A 26,170-nucleotide genomic window follows, 5' to 3' on the forward strand; every position below is an offset into this window, starting at 1 on the left:
TCTTAGCCAAGCTGGGGTGAAGGGAAGCAGAGAGGTACTGGCTTGGTGGTCACTGGGAATCATGACAACAGCCAACACTTTCATAGCATTCACCCTGTCGTGGGCACTGTATTGACTTCTCTGCAGATATTAGCTCATCTAATCCTCACAACAACCCTGTGTGGTCAATGTTATTCTCCCTATTTTAGAGAAGTGGGATCAGAAGCAGAGAGAGAATAAGAAATTTACGCAAGCATGAAAGGGACTTCTAGGGGGCCGATACTGTTCTGTTTCCTGATCTAGATGCTGGCCACATGAGTGTGTGTTTCAAGCTGTGAAAATATGTGCACTTCTATGTGGAACTAATACTTTGGAAAAAAAAAAAAAAAGGACATGGTTCCACAGTGTAGCGGTTAGCACATCTGCTTTACACACAGAAGGTCCTGGATTCACGTCCCAGTGGAGCCACAGTCTGGGTCTATGGCCATGCCACCCTGAATAAGCCTGCTGTCTGAAGCTAAGCCGGGTTGGGCCTGGTTAGTACTTGGATGGGAGACCACCTAGGAAGACCAGGTGCTGCTGTAGGCATAAATAATAATTAAGAAAGGAAAAAAAGAAAAAGAATCTTGCCCAACAATACAGGAAAAAGAGGATATAATTTCAACCCAAATGGTCTGGCTTGAGAATACATGCAGTTAACTACTTCGCTGAAATGGGCTGTTGTCTAAAATATACCTAGTTGTCGATCTTTGGTTCTTTTTGCTCCAATATTCCCTTAAAAAAATTTGAAAATGTGTTTGCCCTCTCACATATTTTTAAATTGACATCTGAGATATTTTATTAATAAGTTTAAATAGATGCAAATGATATAATTTCCAGTGTGTTGTAAATAGTGGCACTTTATAAACCATTTCATTTATATTGATCCATTTCGATCCAAATAGCATAGTGATTTGAGAGCCAGCATCACTAGTTTTAAAAACACTAGAACAAGCTTTTCTTTAGCATCATTGCTTTTTCTCTTCTCATCATTCCAATATATTCCTCCCAGTTTATGCTGCATCTAATTTATTTTCATGCTTTAAAGTTTATTATTGATAACTTTATCATATCTCTGCAACACAAATATATAAATTGAACGTTTTAAATTAATTTTTGTAATCTTACTAAGGCTTCAAAGGTTATACTTATTACAGAGTTTTTCAAAACAATATATACATATTTTTATAAAAACTAAAATTTATTGGAAATGCATCTCTTAAAAGAGGATATTTCCCTCTCATGTATGTGGATGAATATCACTTTTTTATTAGAATAAGACAAGTTTCAGCAACACTTTTGTTCCTATTTTTATTTCCTTTTTTAAAAAACTTAAGCACAGAGAAAACTTGTTCACATGAGACCTTAAGAGGTTTGTTATGTATAGTCATCTAACAGTCACACTTATTTTAAAAACGATATTTAATGATAACATCTAACGTCAATACACTATATATTTTTTTTAAGCAAAGAATTGGAAACATTTAAATGATAAAGATTCGGACTTTTCTCCATTTCAAACTCAAGACCCGGTAGATTTAGAGCTTGATTAGCATTTGCCTTGGGATCTGGGGCGGGAAAAGATGGAACGGGAACAGGAAAAAAGAAAAACAAAAACAAAAACAAAAAAACACTTAGGACCGAGCTGGTCGGGTCTCTGTCTACTGAAAACCAACCCTAGAATTCTGAGCATTTCTAGAATGGATAGGAAAGCCAGGGAAGGCCAGACTGAAGCTGGCCTGACTCCGAGTACATCGGTGGGTGGGTGCGCAAACAGCTTGTCCGCGGCCTGCCCTTGGAATACTAGGAGAACAACTCTCCCGGCTTAAAGGGGGCGTTGGCATGAGCGAAGAGGAAATGTGGTTCCCGTGGTTCCCGTCTGGCTCGTGGGCCAGACTGCCAGGCCGCGGGGCTCAGTGCCACGAAATGCAGCGGGCCCTCGCGTAAGGCAGGATTTAAATTTTTACTCGACAGCGTTAAGAAGCCGCCCGGAATAGCAGCTGCAAAAGTGGAAGTCAAAGGAGGTCACACAACACACTTCACTCTCAGAGACTTGGCCTAGAACTTGGAGGCCTGGGGCTCCGCACGCTCCCCTCTCTTCACCCACGCCCCCATTCACCCGCACTGCGCCGTTATCTCCCTGACTGACATCTTTGTCAGCCAATGACCTTTGGGGCTGAGAAAGTGCCAGCCCCTTGGCATTGGGTGGGACAAGTGATTGAAATGACAGACATTTACACCAATAGAGAGGATGTTTCAAAAGCTACGGGTAAAATAGCCAATGAGAAGAGGGAACTGTTCTAAAGGACGTGTCAGGCAGCCAACAGCCGACGCCGCTGAAGGGACGCATGGCTTCCGTTCCGAGAGGGCGGGGCAGCATCTCAAACGGAAGGTGGTTGTCGTCCGAGCTCTAGCTGGTTTGAAACTGGGGGTCGGGCCCGGCAGTCGTTGTCTGTCGCCGCGGCCCCGCTTCCGGGCTAGGCCGTCCCTGCCCGCCCCCGCCCCGCCTCCCTTCGGACCCTTGGGCCCCAGGCCCGGCTCCCAGCCCGACTCGCGCCCCGCCCGCCGCAGCCCTCTGCGGACCCGGCCCGCACTGCGGACCTGCCGCCGCCACCATGTCCCTGCACGGCAAACGGAAGGAAATCTACAAGTATGAAGCGCCCTGGACCGTCTACGCCATGAACTGGAGCGTGCGGCCCGACAAGCGCTTTCGTCTGGCGCTGGGCAGCTTCGTGGAGGAGTACAACAACAAGGTGGGCCGGGCAGGGGCTCGGAACCCGGCTGGCGGGGAGCGGGACCCTTGAGCTCCCTTTCCGGGCAGGAGCCCAGACCTCAGGACCCTTTTGCGGACTTGCCTTAGCGCCACGGAGCGATTCCTCTGAGTCTGGTCCTGAGCAGAGGGGTTCGCACTTGTTTCATTTAATCCTAACAGCGTTCCTGTGTAGTTGAAGTGTAGTTACCCCTTCCCCCATTTTGCTGATGAGGAGACTGAGGCACAATGTTGTGATTTGCCCGAGTCAGACATCTATTTGTGGCGGAAACAGGTCTCGAACCCGAATTTACACCTCAAAGCTACGCCATTTATCACTCCCTATCTCCCTCCCCTCCTGCCACATTGCTTCAGGTTGGGGTGCGGAGGAAGGAAGGGGGGGAGTAATGATTGCGAAGGAAAATGCTAGTACCTCAGTGGGTGGTCATTCACGCCTGGCCACGCTGGATTTCTATTAGGCTCTTTATTGCGCAGATTTCCCCTCCCCCTGCTCCCACCTGCAGGTACTTTTCGTGGATACCCAGCCCCTCTGCCAGGATTGCTCTTGCTGGCTCGTATCCGTCCACTTCAGAGCTATCTTCTTTTGGAAATCTTGGCCTATGGCCTTGAGCCCGCCACTTTTTTTTCTGAATTGAGAAGGATGACACTTGTCATATCTTTTCTTGGCTTCTTTCATGCTAATACAGCTACATAATCTTGAGTGGTAAGTATCCATCAATTTGCGAGGCTTTCATAGAAGCACGGGTAGTAGGGGGAAGCTTTTAAGCTAGCAGTACAGTATAAATTTATTTTTGAATGTTGTTGAATAACTCAGTGGGAAGAATTTTTTGTCTTTTTCCTCTTAATCTCTTCCTTTTGTTGTGTTAGTAAACGTTGTTATTGTTAGGGTTCGGAGCAATTGAAAGCCTTGGCTAGTGTGTTTAAAGCCAGTACTCCTGCTTGACACCATAAATACCATGACTTAAGAATAAAACTGTGGACATTGACAGAAATGATGCAGGGGAAAAAATCCAGGAAGTCTAGGATTGAGTCCTGTCTGGTCTGTTGACTAGCTGTGGGGCATTGCACATGTTAATCTTAGTATTTCTGACCCACAGTTTGCTGTAGGAAAGGGGTTCTTTTTCACACAGGAAAGTACCGTAAAAAACATTTGACCACTATGAATTTGTTTATAGTTCTTCAGGAGCACAGTTGTTTCTCTGGAGTTAGGTTTTAACTTTTTGGAATCCCCTTTGAGAAACTGATGAAAGCAAAGGACTCTCATTGCCCAGACATTACACATATATAGTTTACAACAAATACCAAGGAGTACACACTGATCTTGAAGTCCACCCATTGCCCGCAGAAAGCAGAGTCCTGGCAAGACATAACTTTATTTTCTTTTCTCTGATTTCTCTTACTTCCTTATGGCCGCAGTGGACAGCAGAGCTGAGAATGGAATTCACAGTTGTGATGTAAAAACCCATGTTAGTAAAATTGATAGCACTAAAACTATTGTTAAGGATACATGTAAAAAAACAAAAATGTAAAATGTGTCTTTCAAAGGCCTGGAGTCTTTTCACACAAGTAGATATTTTTTTCTTGAAGGTTCTTCCAGGGTTAGCCTCATAAGCAGTAGTAGTTATATTTCTAAGAGAGGACAAACTGAGCCACAGGCTGCTGGGAATAACTGATGTCAAACCTCAGGTGCAGGAACTTTACCCCAAAGTTCGTACTTTGATTTAGCAACTGTTCAAGAGCTGCTTCATGCTGGGCACACAGGCAGTGAGTGTGGCTTAGTAGTGTAGTGCAAAGTAATCCCAGTAGTAACAGAATAAGCAGTTAACTATATCTTAACTCTTGTGTTGTAGGTGATCAGTGTCTTAAAACTATTTTTGTGCCCCCACCTATCTAGGACAGGGTTTTTAATGTGTTTGTGAGTGAGCATGCACGCCCATGGACACCTTTGACAATCAGAAAGAAGCCAATATCCTTTTTTCATCATTACATTTTCAAATGCATAATATGCATAGGATTATGAAGGAAACACTGAATTACAGTTACCAAAAACATTTTTTTAAATGATGACATAGTAATGCGTACTTTTAAATTAACTCATTAAATTATATCATGCAGTGTAACTATTACAGTACTTTTAAAGTAGTGATGAAGGTAAACAGCATTTCAAGATGTTTAACCACTCCGATGTGAAAAAAATCAATGATTATGTTTGTGATATAGTCACAGGTATTCATGCTCTTGTGAGTGGCCACATTAATTTGTAATTGAAGGAAATGCTGAATTTCAGCTAGAAATTAGTGAAAGTATGAACGTCATTTTCCAGTTCAAGTTCATAGACCCCAAGAAGTCATGCTGTAGAGAGGATCTGTGCCTAGGGGATGGTGGGAAGTAAATCTCGTTTTAGTAGTGATTCTCAGGCTCAGTTTTGGAGACAATTTGACATGGAGGTACCAGACTTCATAATTTACAGTAATTTAAATATTGGTTTGAATTTTTAAACCTCTGGTTCCTGCTTGACCTTAATAGTGATTGCCAGCAAAGGAGAAAATAAATGGACATAGCAAATTAACATTGATGAAAAAGCCCAGAAATAGTTTTTTTTTACTGTGGAGACATTGACTATAAGAAAACATGGTTATAATTTTTAAATTTTGTATTAACGTGATTATATTTTACTATAGTAAAATTATTTGTAGTTTGATGGAATTAAATCGCTTAGCATTTCGAGAACAGTTTGACTTCCAGGTGTTCCATTGTCTGAATAAATTTGGGAATCACTGCAGAGTAAAGAACCAGAACCTGTCAACTACACCTGGAATAAAAAGTACCCTTATCCGTAATTGTGTTTTATGTTTTATTTTTGTGGTCTCTGTTGGGGGATGCAGCAGCACTGGTTTTGGAGCAGTGGTTCTCTAAATTTTTATGTGTCAAATCTGAGGGATTTGCACATTTCTGGGATCCACCCCTAAAGTTAATAGATGCTCAGGTGATTCACACATAGGTAGCCCAGATTGCCCTGGAATTACCTTGGCATCTGCTTAACAGAGGCAGGAATCCAATCTTTTTGTATCTACAAGCGCCTAAACATTGGTTCTGTCTTTCATCCCATGGTAAAAGCTTTACTACCAGATAGCCAACCTGGATAGCCTAGGTTGAGATCTCAGGCCTGCCAGTTCCCAGTTTTGTGTGGCCTTGCACAGTTTCCTCATCTGTAAAATGAGTGTAATAAGATTAAATGAGCTAATTTATGTAATGGAACTCTGCCTGGCACATAATAAGCAATTTGGAAATGTTATTATTTCATCATCATCATCATCATTCCCATAATTGAAATATAATCAAGGAGAATTATATGGGTGCTATGTAAATTTGACTTCTGAATTTTTCAGAGAGGAAGCAAGACGCTGGGTAAGAAAGTTACCTTAAAAGGTCATTATGTTCAGTTCTGTCTTTTAAAGACCCAGGAGAAAAAATTTACTTGATTCCTTTCAACAAAACTCATTTTGTGGTCTGGAAACTTCATGTAGTCAGACTCCAAGTATTATAATATACAAGTTTAAGGCCATTTTCTTTTGTTCTACTAGGCTTAGACGCAGTAACTGATCTAAGAACTCTGGTATTTATTTCTCCTGAGTTTTGATAATATCTGTGGAGAAAGATGGGCAGCAGTTCTTGGGCTTCTAGTCCACTTAGTTGCATGTTCCAGGGTTGGTTTTGAATAGAATTGGTAGGGTGATTGGGATTTATTTTGCCCTACTTTTAACTAGCTGACTACTCGTGCTTTAATATTTAGTATCTAGAAAACATTTTTGAGATTGTGAAGAAAGACTATAGGTATACCTGATGCTTCTTGAAGAATACTGGTAGTGAATCTAGGTCAGACCAACTTGTACTTGAAATACAGATGGGGTGAATGCTTGACTTGTCAGCCTGTGTTGATTCCTCTGAGTTTTTTTTTTAATGCAGAATTACTTTAGCTATTTGGTGCATAATGATTTTGACTCTGGGATATAATTTTTCATGTCTCAGTGTTTGTGGCAGCCCTTCAGGATTCTCATTTATTTGCTCATCAATTCAACAGTTACGTATTGAACACGTACATATATGTTTTAGGCACAGTGATGATGCTTGGTAACCTGTAACCTTTGTTAGCAGATGTGATATCGATTACAATAAAGAGAAAGTGTTTTAATATACATAAGTATTTTTGATAGATATTTAGAATTTTGCAAATTTTGCAATTTTCCATCAGGCCCTCACAAGACTGTCAGCAGGGAAATTTAAAACATAAAACTCTTCTAGTTTTAACTTCCTCCTTTCTTTTTTCTAGACAATGAGAGAACTAATTCCTCCATAGGACCACCTGGATAAAAGAGCTGCTTCTTTATTGCTTTTTGCCTTAACCTGGTTCACACAGACTTACTGGAGATGTTGTGGTTTGAACAAGGAATGAATCTACATTCTGTAGGTAGTCTGGCCTGCCTAAGGCTGTGAGGCCAGAGCTCATTGTTCAGCCTCTGAGCAAAGAGCTGAAGGGGTGCTGTGTCAGAATTCATCTCAAAGTTTGACAAGGCAGGATCTCTCCGGAGACATTGATCAACAGTAGTCAGGAACAAGCTTGAAGGGAAGACAAATGGAAAAGACCAAAATAAGCTGGTTTATTCTCTCAGAATTTTGCTTCAGCTATTATGGTTATGGGAAAATATTCCACTGACCAGAGTGGTAAAATGATTTGGATTACTTGGGATCTTTTAAAAAAATTCTATATATACACATATATATATAAATGCACATTCACCTTCATGTTCTGGTACTAGCACTGTGTGTAATAAATGGAATACACTGTTTCCTCCCTCGGGGAGCTTATACTAACAAGATAGACATGGCATCTTTTAATTTTTTAAAAATATAAGGTATGGGTAATGTGAACGATAATTTATGTTATTCCCGAGAGTAATAAAAGTGAAAGTGAAAAATGTAGTCATGCCTTCGAGGAGTAAATATTTTATGTTATGTATCTGCTCCTTAGGAGACATCTGACGTAGTAATATCCACACTTTAAAAATAAGTAACAATGATCTTGCTTCACAGCCTTTTCATTGTAGGGGCATTTGTTTCACATGTGGGGTAAAGTGTTGTGAAGCAGTAGTTACAGACAGGCAGTGGAGGTGGGAGATAAGCGTAGCAGGAGGACAGGGAAGATGGGAGAAAAAGGCAGATGGGGAAACCTAAATGTTGACAACAAGATGATTAAGTAACAATTTTTCCTTATGTTCCGACAAGTGGGAATGGATGGCAGTACAAAGAAGGTCAAATGGGTGTAGGAAGATGCTACAAAAGAGTATATGGCTGCAGTTTCAAACGCAGAAGAGCACAGTTCTCCAGGATAGGATTTTGATGGGCAAAATGAATAATCCTTTGAGACAGAAGAGGGTGCACAGGCTGACAGAAGGAGGTTGGGCAAGAGAGGAGCTAAGCTATGTAAGGAGACACGTAGTTGTGCCATCTTCTTAAGAAACATTAGATGAGGCAGGCTGAATAAGAGATTAAATTGTGAGCAGCTTGGCACCTCCTCATCTTGTTGGCTGGAGAGATGCAGAGGCTTTACAGGTTTCTGCTAACTTGGAACGTGGCCATGACCTCTCTCCCACAGGAACCTTCTTCACATTATCTAGGAAGAACTCTTCATAAAAGAACCAGCACAGTAGTTACAGAAGGATACTATAAAAAAGGAGGGAAACAAAGGGAAACAAGTGGCAGGTAAAGTACCCACCCTAGGAAAATGTTTTTACCTCAGCTGAAATTAGTGCCTCTCCTGCCACTGTAACGTCAGAGAACTTAAGAAAATAAGGAACTCCAAGGAGAGATACAGGAGATCAGATAAAATAAGGCATGGTGACAGGAGAAAGTGGAACAACAGCGGGTAGAGCCCAGGAAAATAATGGAAGCAAAAACAAAAATTATTACATATTTAAAAGCTCTTAGAAAGAATAAAAATGAGTATCAACTGCTGAAAACACAGCGAAGGATAGGGAAGAGAGATTGAGAAAATGAAATGGAAATAAATAATTAGAACATAACTAGATATAGAAAATAAAGATCTAACTTAAGTATAATTGGTGTCCCTGAAGAAAACCAAAGAAATGAAACAGAACTCATATTTAGTTAAAGACTTTAATAGAAATAAAGATTTGAAGTATGTCACAAATTGGCACTGAAACATTTCCTAGGGAAGTTTCTATAGTTTAAGGGTGAAGAGTCTTTTGGACATCGAGGCAAAAATGCTTGAGGGAAAAGGAGAAATTGGTCACAGGGTAATAGAGCAATGTCTGTAAATCTGCAACTGTTTTAGGTTGTGTTACTGTAAATACCCTAGAATACACTGAAGAATATATTAGATTTATATGGGGAAAAGTATGCACTTTTTAAAAGATAACTCAGTTTATAAAAATTGACGTATTAAGACAAAATTTTAATTTAAGGGAAATCAATAGATTGGAAAAAATATTACATATCAAAACTTTTGGGGAGATGAGGAAACTAAAGCCCAGATATACTAAGTGACTTGCCCAAAGTGACATAGAAAGTAATAGCAGGGCCAGAATTGGAATACTGTCTGTCTCCAAAGTCTTAAATATATACTGGTGTCAGAAAATATATATATAATATATAATATATATATATATATGGTAAAAAGAAATGTTGAAGAACAATGGGGAACAGAACACTTACCCTACCAGATTAGAATAAGCATACTGGAAATGGTATAGTTGTAGCCAGAGGGGTTGGTAGAAAAACATAGAATATTCCAAAGCAGATTTAAATATATATAGAAATGTAGTATATGATAAGATAGAACCTTAATTCACTGGGGAAAAAATAGTAAATTGTATGACATAATTGTCCATCTGGCAGGAAAATTCAGAACCGTCTAATTCATATTTATGAAACTCAATTCCATTTCAAATATCCAAAGACAAATCCTACAAACAATAATAAAAGAAAATTGACTAGGAATGTAAAGAGAGTGCTGCTACAATTTTTTAAGACTACAGTAAAAAATGATCCAAATGAAATTTAAAAATCTGTTTTAAGGCAAAGTAGTACTAAACTTTAAGGAGTAGAAAACAATTTAAAAGTCATGGAAGAATTGAAAGTGTAGTCAAAGATCTATCTCCAAAACTGAACCACCCTCAGTTTTGTGGGTTAATTTAACCAAAGGAAATCTGTAACATAAAGGAACAGTAGCCATCTCTAAGAGTTCCCGCAAATCACCATGAAAAAGATACAACTCGGTGGAAGACAGCAAATGTTTTAAGTTGGTGGTTCTGCATAATGGCGAAGAGCTTGGGTTGTGGGAAGGGACTGCTTATATTTAAGATGCAAGAAATTAACCTATCTTTTACTCAGTATCTTCTTCTAAAAGTGGAAAGAGTAATAGAACCCACCTCATCGAGGTGTTGAGGTAATGCATATGAAATGCATGTAAAACACGAAGCATAATGTTATGACTTGGTCCATCGTAAGTACTCAGATATGAACAGTTACTGTTACTCAGAAATAAAAATAGTAAACGAATATGCTCAGCCTCAATAGTGAAATGGTGATGAAGTGCCTTTTATTCATCAGATTAGCAAAAATGTAAAAGATTTATTATTTTCAGTGTTTTCAAAGGTATGGGGAAATTGGCACTCTCATATACTGTTAATGAAAGTACATGGAAGCAACCTCTTTGTAGGCTATTTGTCAGAATCTGTTAACATTTAAAATGTATGACGCAACAATTAACACTTCTAGCATTCTCCAATAAAAGCATTTGCCCGTGTACAAAGTATTGTTTATAATAGTGAAACAATGGGATACTTTACCATTTTACTCTGTTTTATATAAATATTCACAAAGAAATTACTTTCATCATTAAATTTTAAATGTCTGAGTATCTGAACAAAAATTAAGATTTGAGGGGAAATATGATGAATTGAAAGGCTTTTAGAAGTGAGTAGCATTTTCGCTTCTAGTTTAACCTCACAGTGTTATCTGCGGGGTTACAGGGAGGGATTTTTGTCTTTGGTGCTCCCTGCTGTATCCCCAGCACTTAGTAGCCACTCAGTAAATATTTGTTGAGTAAATACATGAATGAACTATCCGGCTCAAAATCTATGAGGCTTATTTATTCTGCCCAATGAAGCCCCAAATTTAGCCTCTCATCTGTTTGCTCCTCCCTGCCCTACCAAGGCTGATGCCAATCTAGAGTCTTCCTTCTTTACATATTATTTTCTATGAAGGTCAGAATGTCAACTTTTTAATTCTAAGAACTATTCATTTGGTCAAAATCGCTCTGTGTCCATTGCTGTTTATCCCTTGCCGTTCTCACTGCCGGTCACCACAGGGCCTGCACTTTTCCCACTTGTTTCCCTGTGGGTCTCCAGGCCGAGCTCCCTGGCTCCAGCTTCTTCCCAGATCCAGTCAGTCCTGCCCAGCATTACCAGGCCTCAGGCTCGTACCTCCAAGGCCTGAGTCCTGCTGCTCCCTTCTCAGACACCTTCACAGGGAACAGCCCACCATCCTCGGGGTGCTTTCAGGCTGTCCACCCTGCCTCGTCCGCACAGCTCTCTCAGGTGGTTCCTCTCAAACAGGTTTTCTTGCTGCCACCAAGTGGGTCCATTTAGTTCGCCACCTTAGTACATTTGTTCTTCTGTCCCAGCTTCCTTGGATGTCTTCGCTTTTTTCTTTGCCTCCCCCAAACCTTTCCTCACACCTCTGATGATTGCTTAGGTCCTAACTCCACTTTTCCTCACTTGCCCACTTTGATGTATGACTCGTTCCTCTAAACTATTACCAGGTATTATCTGGGTTATGAATAAGCAGATAATCATATATTACCTGCAGCATCACTTTATTACTGTTTCAGGGCAGTGGGTTTTTTCCCCTTTTACATTATCTCTCCCAACACATGATATTTGAAAGCCTACAGGTGCACTGTAAAAATGAATATGTAGATTTAATTTTCATACAAATTTTTTAAAGTCAGACATGGACGTCAAGATCTATAATTAATACTTAGAAAAACCCTTAAGAATCTACAAAAACTACTAAAACTAATAACTAATTTAGCAAAGTTACAGGATTCAAAACAAAAACCAATTGTATTTTTATATAGTAAGAATAACCCATTGGAAATGGAATTCAAATAATTCCACTTATAATAGCATTAAAATACTTAGGAATAAAATTAATGAAAGAAATACAAGACTTGTACATAGAAAACTTCAAAACTGCTGGGAGAAAGAAAACCTAAATGGGTGGAGGATTACTACGTTTAGAGTTTGGAAGACTCAATATTTTTAATAACAGTTTTTCTAAACTGATTTCTAGACACAAAATAATCCCAATCAGAATCCCAGTTTTTTGTAGGATTTGACAAGCTGGTTCTAAAGTTTACAGAGAAAAGCAAATATATAGAATGGCAAAACCTTTTTAAAAAAGAACCACAAAGTTGGAGAACTCACACTATCTGATATTTAACTAGAAAGCTGCTGTAATGGAGACAGTGTGGTACTGGTAAATGGATAGGCACATAAACCAATGGGACAGAATAGAGAATCTAGAAATAGATGCACAAATACCTGGTCAATTGATTTTCAGCAAAGAGGCCAAGGTAATTCGAAGAAGAAAGTGCAGTCTTTTTGATAAATGATGCTGGGACAGTTTTATTCATGTGTTAAAAAGTGAACTTCGATTCATACTTTGCATCATATAAAATTGTGGGTCATAGACCTAAATGTAAAGTCTAAAAGTACAAAACTTTTAGAAGAAAACAAAATATTTGTGACCTGGGGTTGAGCAGTGATTTCTTAGCTAGGACACAAATGGCATGAGCTATAAAAGAAAAGAAATGTAAATTGATGTCATCAAAATTTTAAATTTCTGTTCTTCAAAAACATTGAAAGAAAATGAGCAGCCATAGACTGTGAGAAGATACTTGCAAACCGCATAACCAGGGACTTGTACCCAGAATATACAAAGAATTCCATAAACAACAAATAAAACAACACAGTAAAAATCGAAGCTAAACTATACCGTATGATACTATCCTGGTGGATACATGTCATTATACATTTGTCAGACCTATAGAATGTACAACACAAAGACTGATGTCTAAACTATGGACTTTGGATGGTGGTATATCAGTGAAGTTTCATCAGTTGGAACAAACGTACCACTTTGGTGCAGGTATTTTGATAGTGGAGAGAAGGCTGTGTATGTGTGGGGGCAGGAGGTATATGGGAACTCTGCCCAATTTTTTTGTGAATCTAAAAAAAAATCTTTTTAAAAAGGACAAAATATTTGAACGGAATAACTGTAGATGACAAATAAGCACATGAAAAGATGTTCAGTATAATTAGTTACTAGAGAAAATACTATTACACATATATTAGAATTATTGAAAAAGAAAAGCTGGCAATACCAAGTGCTAACAAGGATGTGGAGCGTGTGGAACTCTCAAATGTTGCTAGTGGGAATGCAAAATGACAAAGCCACTTAGAAAATGGGTTAGCAGCTTGTTTTTGTCTTTTACTGAAGTTAAACATAAAATATGATGCAGCAATTCCGCTCTTAGTTGTCTACCCAAGAAAAACGAAAGCTTATCCAAAAAGAAACTTATACATGAATGTTTATGGCAGTAATATTTCTAATGGCTGCAAACTAAAAATAACCCAAAAGTTTATCAACTGGTAAATGAATAAATTGTGTTTCCATGTGATATAATATTATTCACCAATAAAAAAGACTACCGATATAACATGGATGAATCTCAAGAGCATCATTCTGAAAGTAGCCAGTCACAAAAGACTCAGTACTACATGATTCCACACACAGTATTACAGAAAAGGCAAAACTATAGATCAGGTGTTGCCTGGGGGTAGGGATAGAATATTGACTGCAGAGAAGCCCAAGATAACTTTTTGGGAGATAGAAATGTTCTATATCTTAATCATTGTGAGGTGTTACACAACTGTATACATTTGCTCATGTCTACGTTCCAAATCATTGAACTGTGCACTTAAAGTGAGTGAATTTTATTGTATGCAACTGAAATAAAATTGTTAAAAAGACAGGAACATACTTGTATCTAAGACTGAAGTTGGAAGGAGTAAAAAGAATGCTAATTGTCTGCATATGGTTAGTGCTTATCCTCTCATTATGGAGCTTTACCAAAAATTTCCCATTCTGTATTCCAATTGGTGGAAGTTCATAAGCAAATGGCATTTCCCATTGATTTAGATTGAGTTTGATGGCAAAGAATGGAAGTCAACATTGGCCCAAAACTGACTCAGAAAAAGTAGCCAGAACCAGGGAACTTTCTCATCAGTGGTACTCCCCCTTTTTTTTTATTTTTTATTTTTTACCAGTTAGAATGGTTTGAGCTCTTGAATGCTGGTTTGACACACCTTTATGTATAAACATGTTACTAGCCAATGAGAGAGGGTGTGGTCAGTTGACACGGTTAACTTTTTAGGTGAGAGTCACTTCGTTGTGGGACTGCGCACAGGGCGTTTGATGTTCCTGGCCCTGGGCACTGAGTACCCACAGCACTTCAAGCCATTGGGGTAACTGAAACCACGCGTCGTCAGATCCCTCAGGTGTGGAGGGAGGTGAGACCCGCTGCGCAGCTGGTGTGGTTCTGTGGCGCCGGGTCAAGAGTGCAGGAGTCGGAGTCAGAAAACCTGCGTTCAGTCTCTGCCTCTTCCTGGTTTTGCAGTGTTAACTGTAACACAACCCCTCCGAGTCTGGGTCTCCTCATCCGAGCAGTGTGATGTTTAGACTAGATGCTCTCTTTCTGTAATAGTTCTTGACTCTGCAGTTAAGTGCAGTGCAGTGTTAGGACTTCTGTCACTGACCAGAGGCCTGATGTGTTTGACACTGCTTGGAAAAACACAAATGTTTATGGGCCTCAATTTTGGTGTGTTCCAGGTTCAGCTTGTTGGTTTAGATGAAGAGAGTTCGGAGTTCATTTGCCGAAACACCTTTGACCATCCGTACCCCACCACAAAGCTCATGTGGATTCCTGACACGAAAGGCGTCTATCCAGACTTACTGGCGACAAGTGGCGACTATCTCCGTGTATGGAGGGTAAGCAAGTGCTCAGTTAGCAGCCAGACGAGTGGGCCTTCTCCGTGTCAGCTGTTATTAGCAACACAAAGGTACAAAGAACAAACGGGTTGGAGGCAGCAAGTGTTTCAGCCCAGGAGAAACAACTGGTAGTGTATTTGGAATGACCTTGCTTGGCTCAGCAAATTTCCTAAAACCCAGCCAAGATTCCTTGAAGTCCTGCGCTGGCTGCAGGCAGCTCTGGAAACCCAAGGCTCAATTAGCCTGATAAAACCTTCCGTGGGGGTAAGGATGCTGCAGGCCTCTTATTCGCTTTACAGCCAAAATGTTTTTGAGCAAATTTAACAAAATATCAGACCACTGATTTTAGTAAGGGAGCTTCACCTCCCCCACCCCCCAGCTGAACTCATCATCAGCATCTCCTATAGCCTGGAGATATAGTGCCCAGCTGGGCAGGGTACTCAGATCCTGGGTGGGTAAGGTGAGACCTCTTCTCTAGAAAAACTTGGAAAATAAAGCTGGGCAGAGGAGAAACCTTGGAAAGAATAACATTCAGAGAGTTATTCTGGGTTTTATTACTCTTTCTGATAAAAAAAAAAGTTCACTCCCCTTACTAAGGTATTGTCTAAACAGGGCTTTAAAGATTTTTTTGTGACAGTAAGACTGGCTGATCTTTAAAAATTATTGCTTTAGGTTGGTGAAACAGAGACCAGGCTGGAATGTTTGCTGAACAATAACAAGAACTCAGATTTCTGTGCTCCTCTGACCTCCTTCGACTGGAATGAGGTGGATCCTTATCTTTTAGGTAAGGGAGTAAAAGAGTGTGGATTCCAGCTTGAAGAGGCAAAGATAGACACTTTCTCAGATATAACACTCGGCCAGTTTTTTGACCAGGGTCCTGAGGTAACATGCATCATCCTAGAATGGGGCCAAGTGGGAAAGAGGCTAAATATATAATGTGGTTATTAATTCCTTGTACAGAGTGGAGCTTCCCATGTGTATATATCTTGTCTCTTTAGTCAGAGTCTAAGGTTTTGTGGTAATGTTTGAACACGTGACTCTCTTTTTGGCTCTCCTGGTGCCCATTCCTATGCTAGGAAGTGTTTGTGGCATGTGGTCCCCTGGGCTGAACTGAGGAGGCACAAAGAGAGAAGCTTGCACAGGAGCCTCACTCCTGTCAGCTACTGACTCTCATTGGTTGTTTCCAGGTACCTCCAGCATTGATACAACTTGTACCATCTGGGGGCTAGAGACAGGGCAGGTGTTGGGGCGAGTGAATCTTGTGTCTGGCCATGTGAAGACCCAACTGATCGCCCATGACAAAGAGGTAATCCTGCAGTTTTGTTCCTCTTCTACTTTCCTCCGCTGCCTTCTGTGCCTTCAGTGTGAGGTCAGACTGTCCTCACTGTTTTGCAAGTGATGTGGAAAATCATAATGCCGATGTTGTGTCTGAATTGAAAATAGTAACGTGTCAAAACAGTGGAAAATAACACCGTTGTAAAGGAATGTGTTTTTTTGGCTCATATGAACAATTTGTTCTATAGTCTTTTCATGTTTTTCTTTTCATGCTGGAAACTGCTGTTTTTTAAATAATGAACTCTCTTATAGACAAACTTGGACCTGATGCAATTAAAAATGAATCTTAGAGTAACACTTATCTTGAAATATATTTGCTTTTGGGAGGAGGAGAGGCGGTAGGAGGGAGGAGAGAAATTTCCTGGCAGACAAATGTAATTCATCAATTTTTCTCTAAACTTGTTTCATGAAATTCTACTATGTTTACTTAATACTTATACTTTTAAAACTATTTGGAATTGAATATGATTTATCTTGGTGGTGATGTTTCTTCTGTGTTTATTGAAAAGCCGTGAGAGCTATTTGCGATTGTGGTTTAATCAAAGCATTCTGAGTGATTTTGGAAAATGGTCATTAATCTTTCCCTCCCAGAGCCTCTGCATGCTCCCGGTACTCTTGATTTCCTGTGGGTAGTATTTCCTCATCTCTTCTACCTTACTTTGCACAGTGAGGAGTATTAATATCAAGACCAGCACCCTGGTCTTGAAGAAATGAACCCGATATAGGAAAAGGAAGGAGGTAAGGGATCAGAATCTGACTGAAACATCTTCTTCACCAACAGGTCTATGACATCGCATTTAGCCGGGCTGGGGGTGGCAGGGACATGTTTGCCTCTGTGGGCGCTGATGGCTCAGTGCGGATGTTTGACCTTCGCCATCTAGAACACAGCACCATCATTTATGAAGACCCACAGCATCACCCACTGCTTCGCCTCTGCTGGAACAAGCAGGACCCTAACTATCTGGCTACCATGGCCATGGATGGAATGGAGGTGAGCACCCCACTGCTACCTAACTCCAGCACTGCTTAGTACATCTAGCACAGTGGTTCTCAGCTGGTGGCTGTGTGCTCCCTCATGGATCTTTGGAGACAGTTTTGGTGATCCCAACTTGGGAAGGAGGGCAGTGCTACTGGCATCTGGTGAGCAGAGGCCAGGGATCCTGCTGAACATCTTACAGTGCACAGGACAGCTCCCCACAAGGAATTATCCAACCAAAAATGTCAATAGTCCTGAGATTGAGAACACCAAGGACAACATGTTAAGAACTTTTAATGCTTGGAGAGTTGGAGTCGGAGCCAAGAAAAGCAGTATCTAAAAATTAAACCAAGTCATACACGCTGATGCTGCTGAGTGAAGAGACAGGTAGTTTCCCCCTTCTGTAGCCGAGACAGATTCTTCCAGCTTCAGCAAACTGACATGAAAGTGGCAGCTCTCTGTAGCCTCTTTCTGGATAAAAGCAGTAAGTTGTAGGTAGAGATGATACAGTGATTAACTTGGTTTTGGGGAAGCCAGCACCTCAGATTCCTTACATTCCAAACTCTGCTTTGGGGATAGGGAATGCTCTCATTCCGTCCCACTGAGCATGCATAGAATCTCAGCACATGCACCTAACAGGACTTGGTGCATTATCCAAATGCATGTTACCTACTTCTGCATCTCCCCTTCCTTATCAGTCTCGCTTTAGGTACAGACTATAAACTACTATGTCTTCTTGGTTTTCTTTTTTCTCAACCCAGTAGCTGTGTTTGGGACAGAGACCCTCTGTATCAAATAGTCTTTAAATCCACAAATGAAGAAGTCGTGCTTTAGAAAAAAAAATTTTTTCTTGTGTAGTGTATTTTTCTTTCTTTCTTTCTATTTTTTTCTGCCACACCTTGATGTTCCTGGGCCTTTCACTTGTTATTTCTGCAGGTAGTGATTCTGGATGTCCGAGTTCCCTGCACACCTGTTGCAAGGTTAAACAACCACCGAGCATGTGTCAATGGCATTGCTTGGGCCCCACATTCATCCTGCCACATCTGTACTGCAGGTAATCATGGTGGTGGGGCAGGGGGAAGCCTGGGGAGTTGTAATCCTTATTATTTTCCAAGGATATTTTAAGAGATTTACATAAAGTAATTCAATTGTGAGAGCCTCCACCACTTGTGGAACTGAAGCAGTCCAAATTTCCAGATGATCTTTGACCCTCTGTGATAACAGAGCCCCTTCCATATACTATTTACATCATGTATCAGTAGTAGGCTTGTGTCTCATACTGTCCCCCTAGAAACCTAGGCTGCCATAGGACTCAGGAACATGGAGAAGAGGTCCAGTCTCTCTTAGATGTAACAATCTTTGGGACTGCCAAGATTGACATCTCCCTTGGGATATAGTGAACTCACAGTGAGCTCTGGATGTATTGAAGGGCCCTGCATAGCCCTGCCTGGTCTGTGGTGTGTGACTTGTATCTTTCATTTCTCCATTTGCCTGCCCCAAAAGAGTACTCCTTAAAAATATGCTGGCTGTCCATGTACTTTTATTTATTTTAGAAATAATGTCTCATTAAAAATTAAAACTACAGTTATATAAAATAGGAAGATGAAAGTCATCTTTTCTCCTTCCTTTCTATCCCGCGTCCACCTCAGTGCCGCTCTCCATAGGTGACCTCTAACAACAGTGTGTGTGTCTCTTCCCAGACCTTTTTATGTGGGTGTATGCAGGCGCATGCAGGCCAGTATGAATGTCTGTCCTTTTATGTGACTCAGGTGGGCTTCTGCTCTAGCCCCATAGTACTCCTCTCCTTTTTCAGTGCCTTGGTTTCTTTCTAACATACTTTTTCCTCTCCCCACTAGTCAGTACTATCCTTATGTTTTGTTCATTATGGAGCCAGAGAAGCTGCCTTCCCCCGCACGTTACTTAGGTTGTGGTCTGACTTCTTTGTCATCACACTCTTTTTCCCCAGGGGTGTGGGTAGGGAGGGAGGGGCGGGAGAAGGGAAAAAATGAAGGTGTTGTCCACTGTTCGTGGGGAACAGGAGTGGCCCCCGCTGCCAGCAGAAGGCCATCGTCTGCTCCTGGCCCTGCCTCCGCCTGGCTCACTGCTGCTGCGTGGGTTGCACCTGTGTGGAGTCCTTTCGGTTGAAGGAGCTGTTGCTGAAGAGAGTGTGTGGTTGAGCCCTGAGGCCAAGGAACTTGGTGTTTAGAGGTGCTGAGTATTTAAAACGGCTCCCCAGTTCTCTTACACAGATCGTTACCAGGAGGCCATCTCGCACCTCGCCCAGGTTCTGCGGTCATGGCAGGAGGCCAGTGCTTCCTGCATGAGTCTGGCCAATTAGGGTTGAGTTTATTCAGGCTCCCTGTGTGTTAGAGACAGACTGCCACATCAGGATGGACAGGAGGGATTATTAATGTTATTAAAGGTTCTTGCCTTTTTTTCATCTCTTAAATTAAGAACTTATTATTTTGATTTTAAGAGTAATATGGCCACATTATAGATCACTTAGGAACTCATAATCTTACCATCCTAATAGGATGGCTGTTCTCATTTTGATGTGTTTCCTTCTAGTCATTTCTCGTGTGCTTGTATATTTATTTAAGGTGATTGCCTTCTTCTTGGTGTTTCCCAAATCCCTTTTTTTTGGGAAAATTGTTTTTAATACCGCATATCCATTCAAATAGCACTTTATCTCATTATCTGTATAACACTTCATGAAGTATAAATGTCCATAAAATGGGGGAAAATTCCATTAATTTGAATCATCAAAAGGGTTCTTTAATCACTCAAGTACTTTAAGTAGTTGAAAATGTCCTATTTTGGGATCAAATTGATCCTATCCCATTGTCCTTTCTTGGTCCCTACCCATCTAAGATGAGAGGTGTCCATCTAAGTTTTGTTCTACTGTCCTAGCTGTGCTACAGTGAACAGAGCCCTGGGACAGCCAGAGGCCTCACTGTGGGACCCGGCTCTGCCACTTGCTGGCTGCTTAGCTCTATGGTTTGGGGCAAGTACCTTAACATTCCTGAATCTGTTTCCTCATCTATAAAATCGGGGTTTAAGATAAAGTCTCTCTCATTGGGGTTTTGGTGAACAAATGCTTTGTAAACTGTGGCTACTACTGCCTCCACCACCAAATGCAGGAATCATCGTCCTCATTGCCAGAGATTTGACCTTGCTTGCTGGCTTTCTCTGTCCCTAGCGGATGACCATCAGGCTCTCATCTGGGACATCCAGCAAATGCCCCGGGCCATCGAGGACCCTATCCTGGCCTATACAGCTGAAGGAGAGATCAACAACGTGCAGTGGGCCTCGACTCAGCCTGACTGGATTGCCATCTGCTACAACAACTGCCTGGAGATACTCAGAGTGTAGTGTTTGTGGCGCCATGCCCACGGGGCAGGGGCTTGTGTGTTTCCTGCCTCTGCCCACCCCCAAAGTAAGAAGAAACATGTTTCCGGTGGCCAGTATGTCTTTCATTGCTTTGCACCCACTGTTACCAGAAGCTGCTCTAGGAGTACCTGGCCAGTTACCCCATCACTCTCTGTGCCGGACTCAGTGCTATGTGGCGCCTCCTCAGCCTAGGGCTGAGTTTTAAGATTTTTCTCTCCTTTCCTCTTCTCTTTTGGTTTCTCAATTAAATTTTTCTGTGTATTTGTTTGTCAGCCGTTGTGTTAATGAGCATTACAGGCACTGGCTGTGTTTGTATTCATCTGCTCCAGATGTCTGTCTGTCTGCTGCCCAAGGCAGCGATCTGTGTCCATGTTCATGTTAGCACTTAAGTGGGAACAATTTGAAGTTGTCTTTCTTCCTATTATCAATGTCTATAACAAATTTCAACTTTGTATATTTTTTATCTATCAGGCTAATTTTTTTATGAAAAGGATTTTACTCCCTGGTTTCTTCCTTTGTTTCATAGCCCTCCCTGTCAGCACCTTCCTCTGCCTTTGACCCCATGAGCAGTTTGCCTTCTTGAATCACTGCCTGAGCAGAACGTACCTGACCGGGAGTTCCAAACCACCTTGGTGCTCTAAAGTCAACCAGCTCTCACACCTTTGCTCAGCCTGGCTCTTCTCAAGGGCATTCTGGGCTCCATAATAGCCATGTGAAGCCTTCTGATCCTCCCTGAAGTACTTCTGTCCAACCCAACTGGGACCATTTGGGAACGTGCTGGAGCTGAGATAGGCTGATGGGGGTACCTGATTTGAGGGGCATAGTTTCAGGAAAGCTGAGCTTAGAGTATATTTCCAGTACATGATTTCAGAGTCTGTTTTTCCCTCTAAATGTAAGCTTCGGGCCATTCTCATGTCTCGAGTGATAGGTAAGAATGATCTATAAGCCAAAATTCGGTATCTCTTTCTTTAGTTTACTGTGACTGGTGGTATATCAGCTACTCTTGTCAACCGAGTGCTCTGAGGTGAGGGACTCCTGCTTGAGAGGCATACAATCTGTGCGTCTAACCCTGAACAAGATCTCCTTGAGTGTGGAGGACTTAAGGGAGGGACCGACAGGTTGCGATGACCCCAGGTCATCAAGTAAAAATAGCTACAAAAGAATCAGAGGTCCCAGGGTCAGCCAGGTAAGAGCTCTGCACACACCTGCTAACTGCCCCGCCCCCACTTTAGGTTCTGAGCAATATTGGACTTGTAGGCTGCAGGTGTCTTGTTTCCGTTACATAAATGAGTTCCATGGAGGGGGCTTGTGTGTGATTCTGGTGGTAGATGAGTTCTTGGGCAGGCCGAATTGGAGAGATGCTGAGTCCACGCGGGACTTTGCCTGGTTCATCATGCTCTGCCAAGTGCCTGAAGGTCTCTGAGACCCTCCGAGTTTTGAATCGAGTAGGAGAGTAGCAGAGCTCAAGGCCAGTGGTTTTGTCCACTTAGGCTCTCACCTGCTCTTGAGAAACAAAACAGTTAGCTTTGCTCCTCTGAGCCCTGTAGCTCACTTGGTTGAGACTTCCTTTTCAGAAGCAGATGTATTTGTATCCCCAAAGTCATAGCTCGGCGTTACTACACAGGGGCTTGTCCCAAAGGAAATGGCTCTTTTTTTAGTCAGGGTATTTTCTTTTTTTACCTTTTTACTTGTTTTATTCTGATTTGGGGGCTCTTTGGCCATCTGCTTGAGGTTTACCCTCCTGCATTTTCCACCAGATTTGCCCTGTGTCATTTGGAGATATAAAGTGAGCAGTTCTTGGTCCAAACCCTCTTCTCCTTGTAATTGTATTGGATGGTTCAGGGTGCTTCTCTCAAAGGTAGCATGTCTACATTGATGGTTGCTTGCTCTAGGAGGCCATCAGTTCCTTCCTGTGGTCCGGGGTCGGAAGTGGAGGGCAGAGTAGCAGAGGGGCGGAGCTTAACTACACCGAGTTCAGAGTTAAGGTTCCTTTCTGATCTGCACTTAAATCTAGTCCAAATGGTGAGAAGATTAACCAATTGGAACTCAAAAACAACCTGAAAAAAATGAGTTAATAGTAATTAGAATATATTTAGGTAAAGTTGCTATTTACTCTGGAAACCAACAATTTCTAATTTATTTTTTTCCTCACCCTGTGGACTCCCAGCCCTGTTGCCCTCCCTAGGCCATACAGTGCAGTCCTCCTCGTGACATCCCACTTGGGGCCCAGGTGGGGCTCGCAGTCTCCCTGAGCAAACACACACACACACACACGCGCACACACACACACACACACACACTCACAGTTGTTGGGGTGCTGGTGTTTGGAGGTCCCGGCTCATACTCTCTCTTTTTGCCACAGGCCAGGTGGCCTCATGGCTTAGGAAGGGATTTCTGTAGTTTCTGGATTCGGGAAGCCTCTTAGCCAGTCGTGTCCTGAAAGCAGAGTCTGTTGTAGTTTGAAGAGCAGCCAGAGAGCATGGATGGGAGGTTCTGCTTTCCCTGAGTGTGAGAAGAGCAGCTGCTGGAATTTAACTGGTAAGGCCACAGCAGCACTGCTGGGCTTGGCTTGGCTGGTGGTGGCTGTTTGCTGTGCTCTTGGCCTCCTGTGCTGAAGCTGCCTTTTCCTTGTCTGCTCTGAGGGGAAGAGGAGGGAGGTGCTGACCAAATTAGGCCTCAGGCTCCACATGAGAGAGCTGGTGAATGGCTAACAACCCTTCAAGAGCTTGAGTGCTTACAATAGAAGAGTTGGAAGCCTCTCCATCCGGAGAGGGATCGGGCTGTAAGGTGAGGATTCGAAGAGGGAAGGTATTTGACAACTAGGTGAGAATTTCTTACCAGACTCAGGATCGGATCTCAGAGAACTGGTTAAGATTTGGGAAGAAAAAGAAAAAATTGAGACTCCTACAGGGTGTTAATGATAATTGTGGCTGAAATTTTAGAAGGGGATTTAGGATGCGGGAGAAAATCAATGGTAAATATTTCTTGAGATCAAAAGAGAAAATATCAGAGGGCAGTAATGGCCTGAGGCGGGGAAGCGGTCAGGCTGTCTGCCGTGTGGCCACGGAGTGAGACTGTGTCCTCAGCCTGTGTCAGTCTTCCTGGACCATTCATCGGGTGTCTGTGACGCTGGGCAACTGTGGGGACAGGATGACAGCTCAGGGCAGAGGAGCCTCTCCCTGCAGCAGTGCAGCCACAGGTAATGTTGGTGGCAGAAATCTTCAGGTCTTGGGAGTTCCGCAATCATTCCAGACCAAGGCTCTTCCTGGTGGCAGGTTTGTAGAGAGCAGAAGAAGCAGAGGTTGTAAACAGTCATGCTGACTCTCCCCACCGCCTTTTCTCTTCTTTCCAACTCTAGAACTTTTTTTCTGCTGCAACCTGCGCCTCGAGTTCCAGGGTGTAAGAAGGTATAGGAGTCGCAGGGTTTTCCGAACATCGAAGGGCTAGCCCACTATCATCTTTCCACCTTCCCAGCTTGAGAATATGGCAGCTGCTTCAACTGCCTGGCTTGGGCTAAGGGAGACCAAGTAGAAGGCTCAAAGCAGACTCTTTCCTTTACTCTTTGCACTTCAAGATGCCAAAGGAGGGTCATGCTTGGCATTTCAGTTGGGTTTTCCCTAGGAGAGAAGCTGAATTGAGCAGTCACTGTGAACTCTGGGCCAGGCTCTCTGAGAATCGTCCTTTTTGTACTGGCTGAGCCAGCTACTGAGTGTCTCATGTCGCAGAGCCTTGCCCACCTCTCCCACATGCACCCTCTTCTTCTCCCACAGTTGTCATTGCTGCTAATGGTCAAAGTCAAATGTATGGCCACACAAGATGGGCCAGGTCCTCTCAGGCTACTTTCTGGATGTTATTTGTTGAATATTGAAATGTGCAGGTGCCTTCCCAAAAAGGCTTGGACTGGTATATTGAACCAGAAACAAATAAGCTAATGAAAGTATCAGTTCAAGAAAAAAAGATGTTGGCAGTCTGTGTAACAGCTAGAAAACTTATGAGTACCCACCTTTGGGACAACCCAGTGAATATGAATTCGTGATATCTGCTAGTTAAAAGATACGTTATCACCTTGGGTTGATTGTGATATACGGTATGTAATGAAACTTGTTGAGCTAAAGCTTTGACTTCTTGGAGTCGAATATGAATCATTTGCTTTGGTTCCTGTGTATTTTATGACTCCCCTACTCCCCCCCCCCCGCCCCCCGTCAATGACTTTCCATTCCTCCTCCTCCTAGTGTGAATTTGTAGCATGATTGTACAAACCTCTATGTAGAAAATGAGATTTCTTGTTCTCTGAAATGTAAGCTCTAGCCAGTCGGTCTCTGTCCCCGTTAGCTTAGTGTGTCTGAACTTACTTTCTTGTTATATATTTAAACTTTTTCTCTATACTCTAGGTTTTGTGGCATCCCATGGTCAGGTGGAGAAGAAGCTGCCCCTTGCAGATCTGTACTGTAACCATTTTTCTTTTTAAAATATTATTTTCACAGGACTGATTGTACACAGGGCTTGTAATAAAATTTTAACACTGTGCTGTGAAACCATGATGGTAAATCCCCATTGAAGGCTACTTCAAAGGCACCTGAAAGTGGAGTGTTATATCTATGACTTTATTTCTTGTTTCCTGAGTATATTAAACCTAATTTTTGCCCTTTCATTCTGTTTCAGCCTCCTGTATAAGAAGTACCGTATTTTCTGCCCATCATACTTTGTAATAAAACTTGAACATGTATAGATTGACTGAATTTCTTCTTGTGATGAATTCAGTTCTTCCCAGTCTACCACTGCAGAGACACTGGCTAGGGGGTTAGACTTCACCCCAAGCCCATCAGTCCATCACTATCTGACAGCCTGACTCATGACCTTGAACAAAACACAGAGAACCCACTCAGCGCCAGGGAACATGACCCTCAAGATGCTCACACTCCATTCACATAAACACATACTGGCAGTGTTGTGCCATAACAGGGGTGTTCAGGCTTACTGGTGGCCCTGAAGAATCACCTATAACTGGGTGGGAGCCAGAGTGGGTCCGGGCAAACTTCACAAGATGGATGCTTGAACTGGGTTTTGAAGGCTGAGCAGAAGTTCTCTGGGAATCTGGAAAGGCATTTAAGGGAGAGAAAATATCTGTGTACCAATCTATAGAGGCAAGAGAATGTGGTTGTATTTGATGTGGGGTTTTGTATGGGGAATGGTAAGAAGTGTGGCTAGAGAGGTAAGCAGGAGCTGGGTCAGACAGTATCTTTTGTTCTATACAGAAAGTTTAGACCTTACTCCTGTATTTGGAAATTTTACATAGGAAATATGCTCAGAATTGTATTTTAGGAGGCAATGAAGAAAGCGCCTCCGAGGGCAGGATGAGATAAGGAGTTAGTTCACTTGTTAAAGTGAGGAGGGGGGAAAAGCCCGAACAATGGAGCAGCAGGGAAGAGCACAGGGCACAACAGAAGAGAATGAAGAGGTGAGATGATCAGGACTCAGTAATCTACTGGCTGTGAAGGATGACAAGGAAGTGGTAACTGCCAGATCCTGTGGGTTTGGACGCCAGC

General features: G+C 42.1%; 1 protein-coding gene and 1 long non-coding RNA gene across 3 annotated transcripts; both read left to right on the forward strand.

Moving 5' to 3' along the window:
* The first annotated feature begins 2,421 nt into the window (after positions 1 to 2,421).
* On the forward strand, positions 2,422 to 25,363 carry DCAF7 (DDB1 and CUL4 associated factor 7). Of its 2 annotated transcripts, XR_004951360.1 has the most exons (8): positions 2,422 to 2,771; positions 14,765 to 14,923; positions 15,596 to 15,707; positions 16,111 to 16,229; positions 17,040 to 17,249; positions 18,171 to 18,288; positions 20,434 to 20,670; positions 25,287 to 25,363. XR_004951360.1 is itself a non-coding variant. In XM_036222635.1 (7 exons), the coding sequence occupies exons 1-7, from the start codon at positions 2,634 to 2,636 to the stop codon at positions 20,604 to 20,606; spliced, it is 1,029 nt and encodes a 342-aa protein (XP_036078528.1). In that variant the 5' UTR covers positions 2,504 to 2,633; the 3' UTR covers positions 20,607 to 25,352. The 2 variants fall into 2 exon arrangements, 1 of the variants encoding a protein (XP_036078528.1); XM_036222635.1 differs by having other exon boundaries at positions 2,504 to 2,771; positions 20,434 to 25,352.
* On the forward strand, positions 2,780 to 9,084 carry LOC118603851. Its single transcript, XR_004951361.1, has 2 exons — positions 2,780 to 3,491; positions 7,119 to 9,084. It is a non-coding gene; the product is annotated as an uncharacterized LOC118603851 (long non-coding RNA).
* Positions 25,364 to 26,170: the final 807 nt, after the last annotated feature.

The sequence above is a fragment of the Rousettus aegyptiacus genome, unplaced genomic scaffold, assembly GCF_014176215.1.
Source record: "Rousettus aegyptiacus isolate mRouAeg1 unplaced genomic scaffold, mRouAeg1.p scaffold_m13_p_6, whole genome shotgun sequence".
NCBI lineage: Eukaryota > Metazoa > Chordata > Mammalia > Chiroptera > Pteropodidae > Rousettus > Rousettus aegyptiacus.

Bases quoted from the DNA above. Each gene is read 5' to 3' on its own strand.
- DCAF7 (XM_036222635.1), top strand. From the start codon at position 2,634: ATGTCCCTGCACGGCAAACGGAAGGAAATCTACAAGTATGAAGCGCCC. The intron at 17,250-18,170 runs GTGAGCACCCCA...TTATTTCTGCAG, and splicing joins TGGCCATGGATGGAATGGAG to GTAGTGATTCTGGATGTCCG. The intron at 18,289-20,433 runs GTAATCATGGTG...CTCTGTCCCTAG, and splicing joins CTGCCACATCTGTACTGCAG to CGGATGACCATCAGGCTCTC.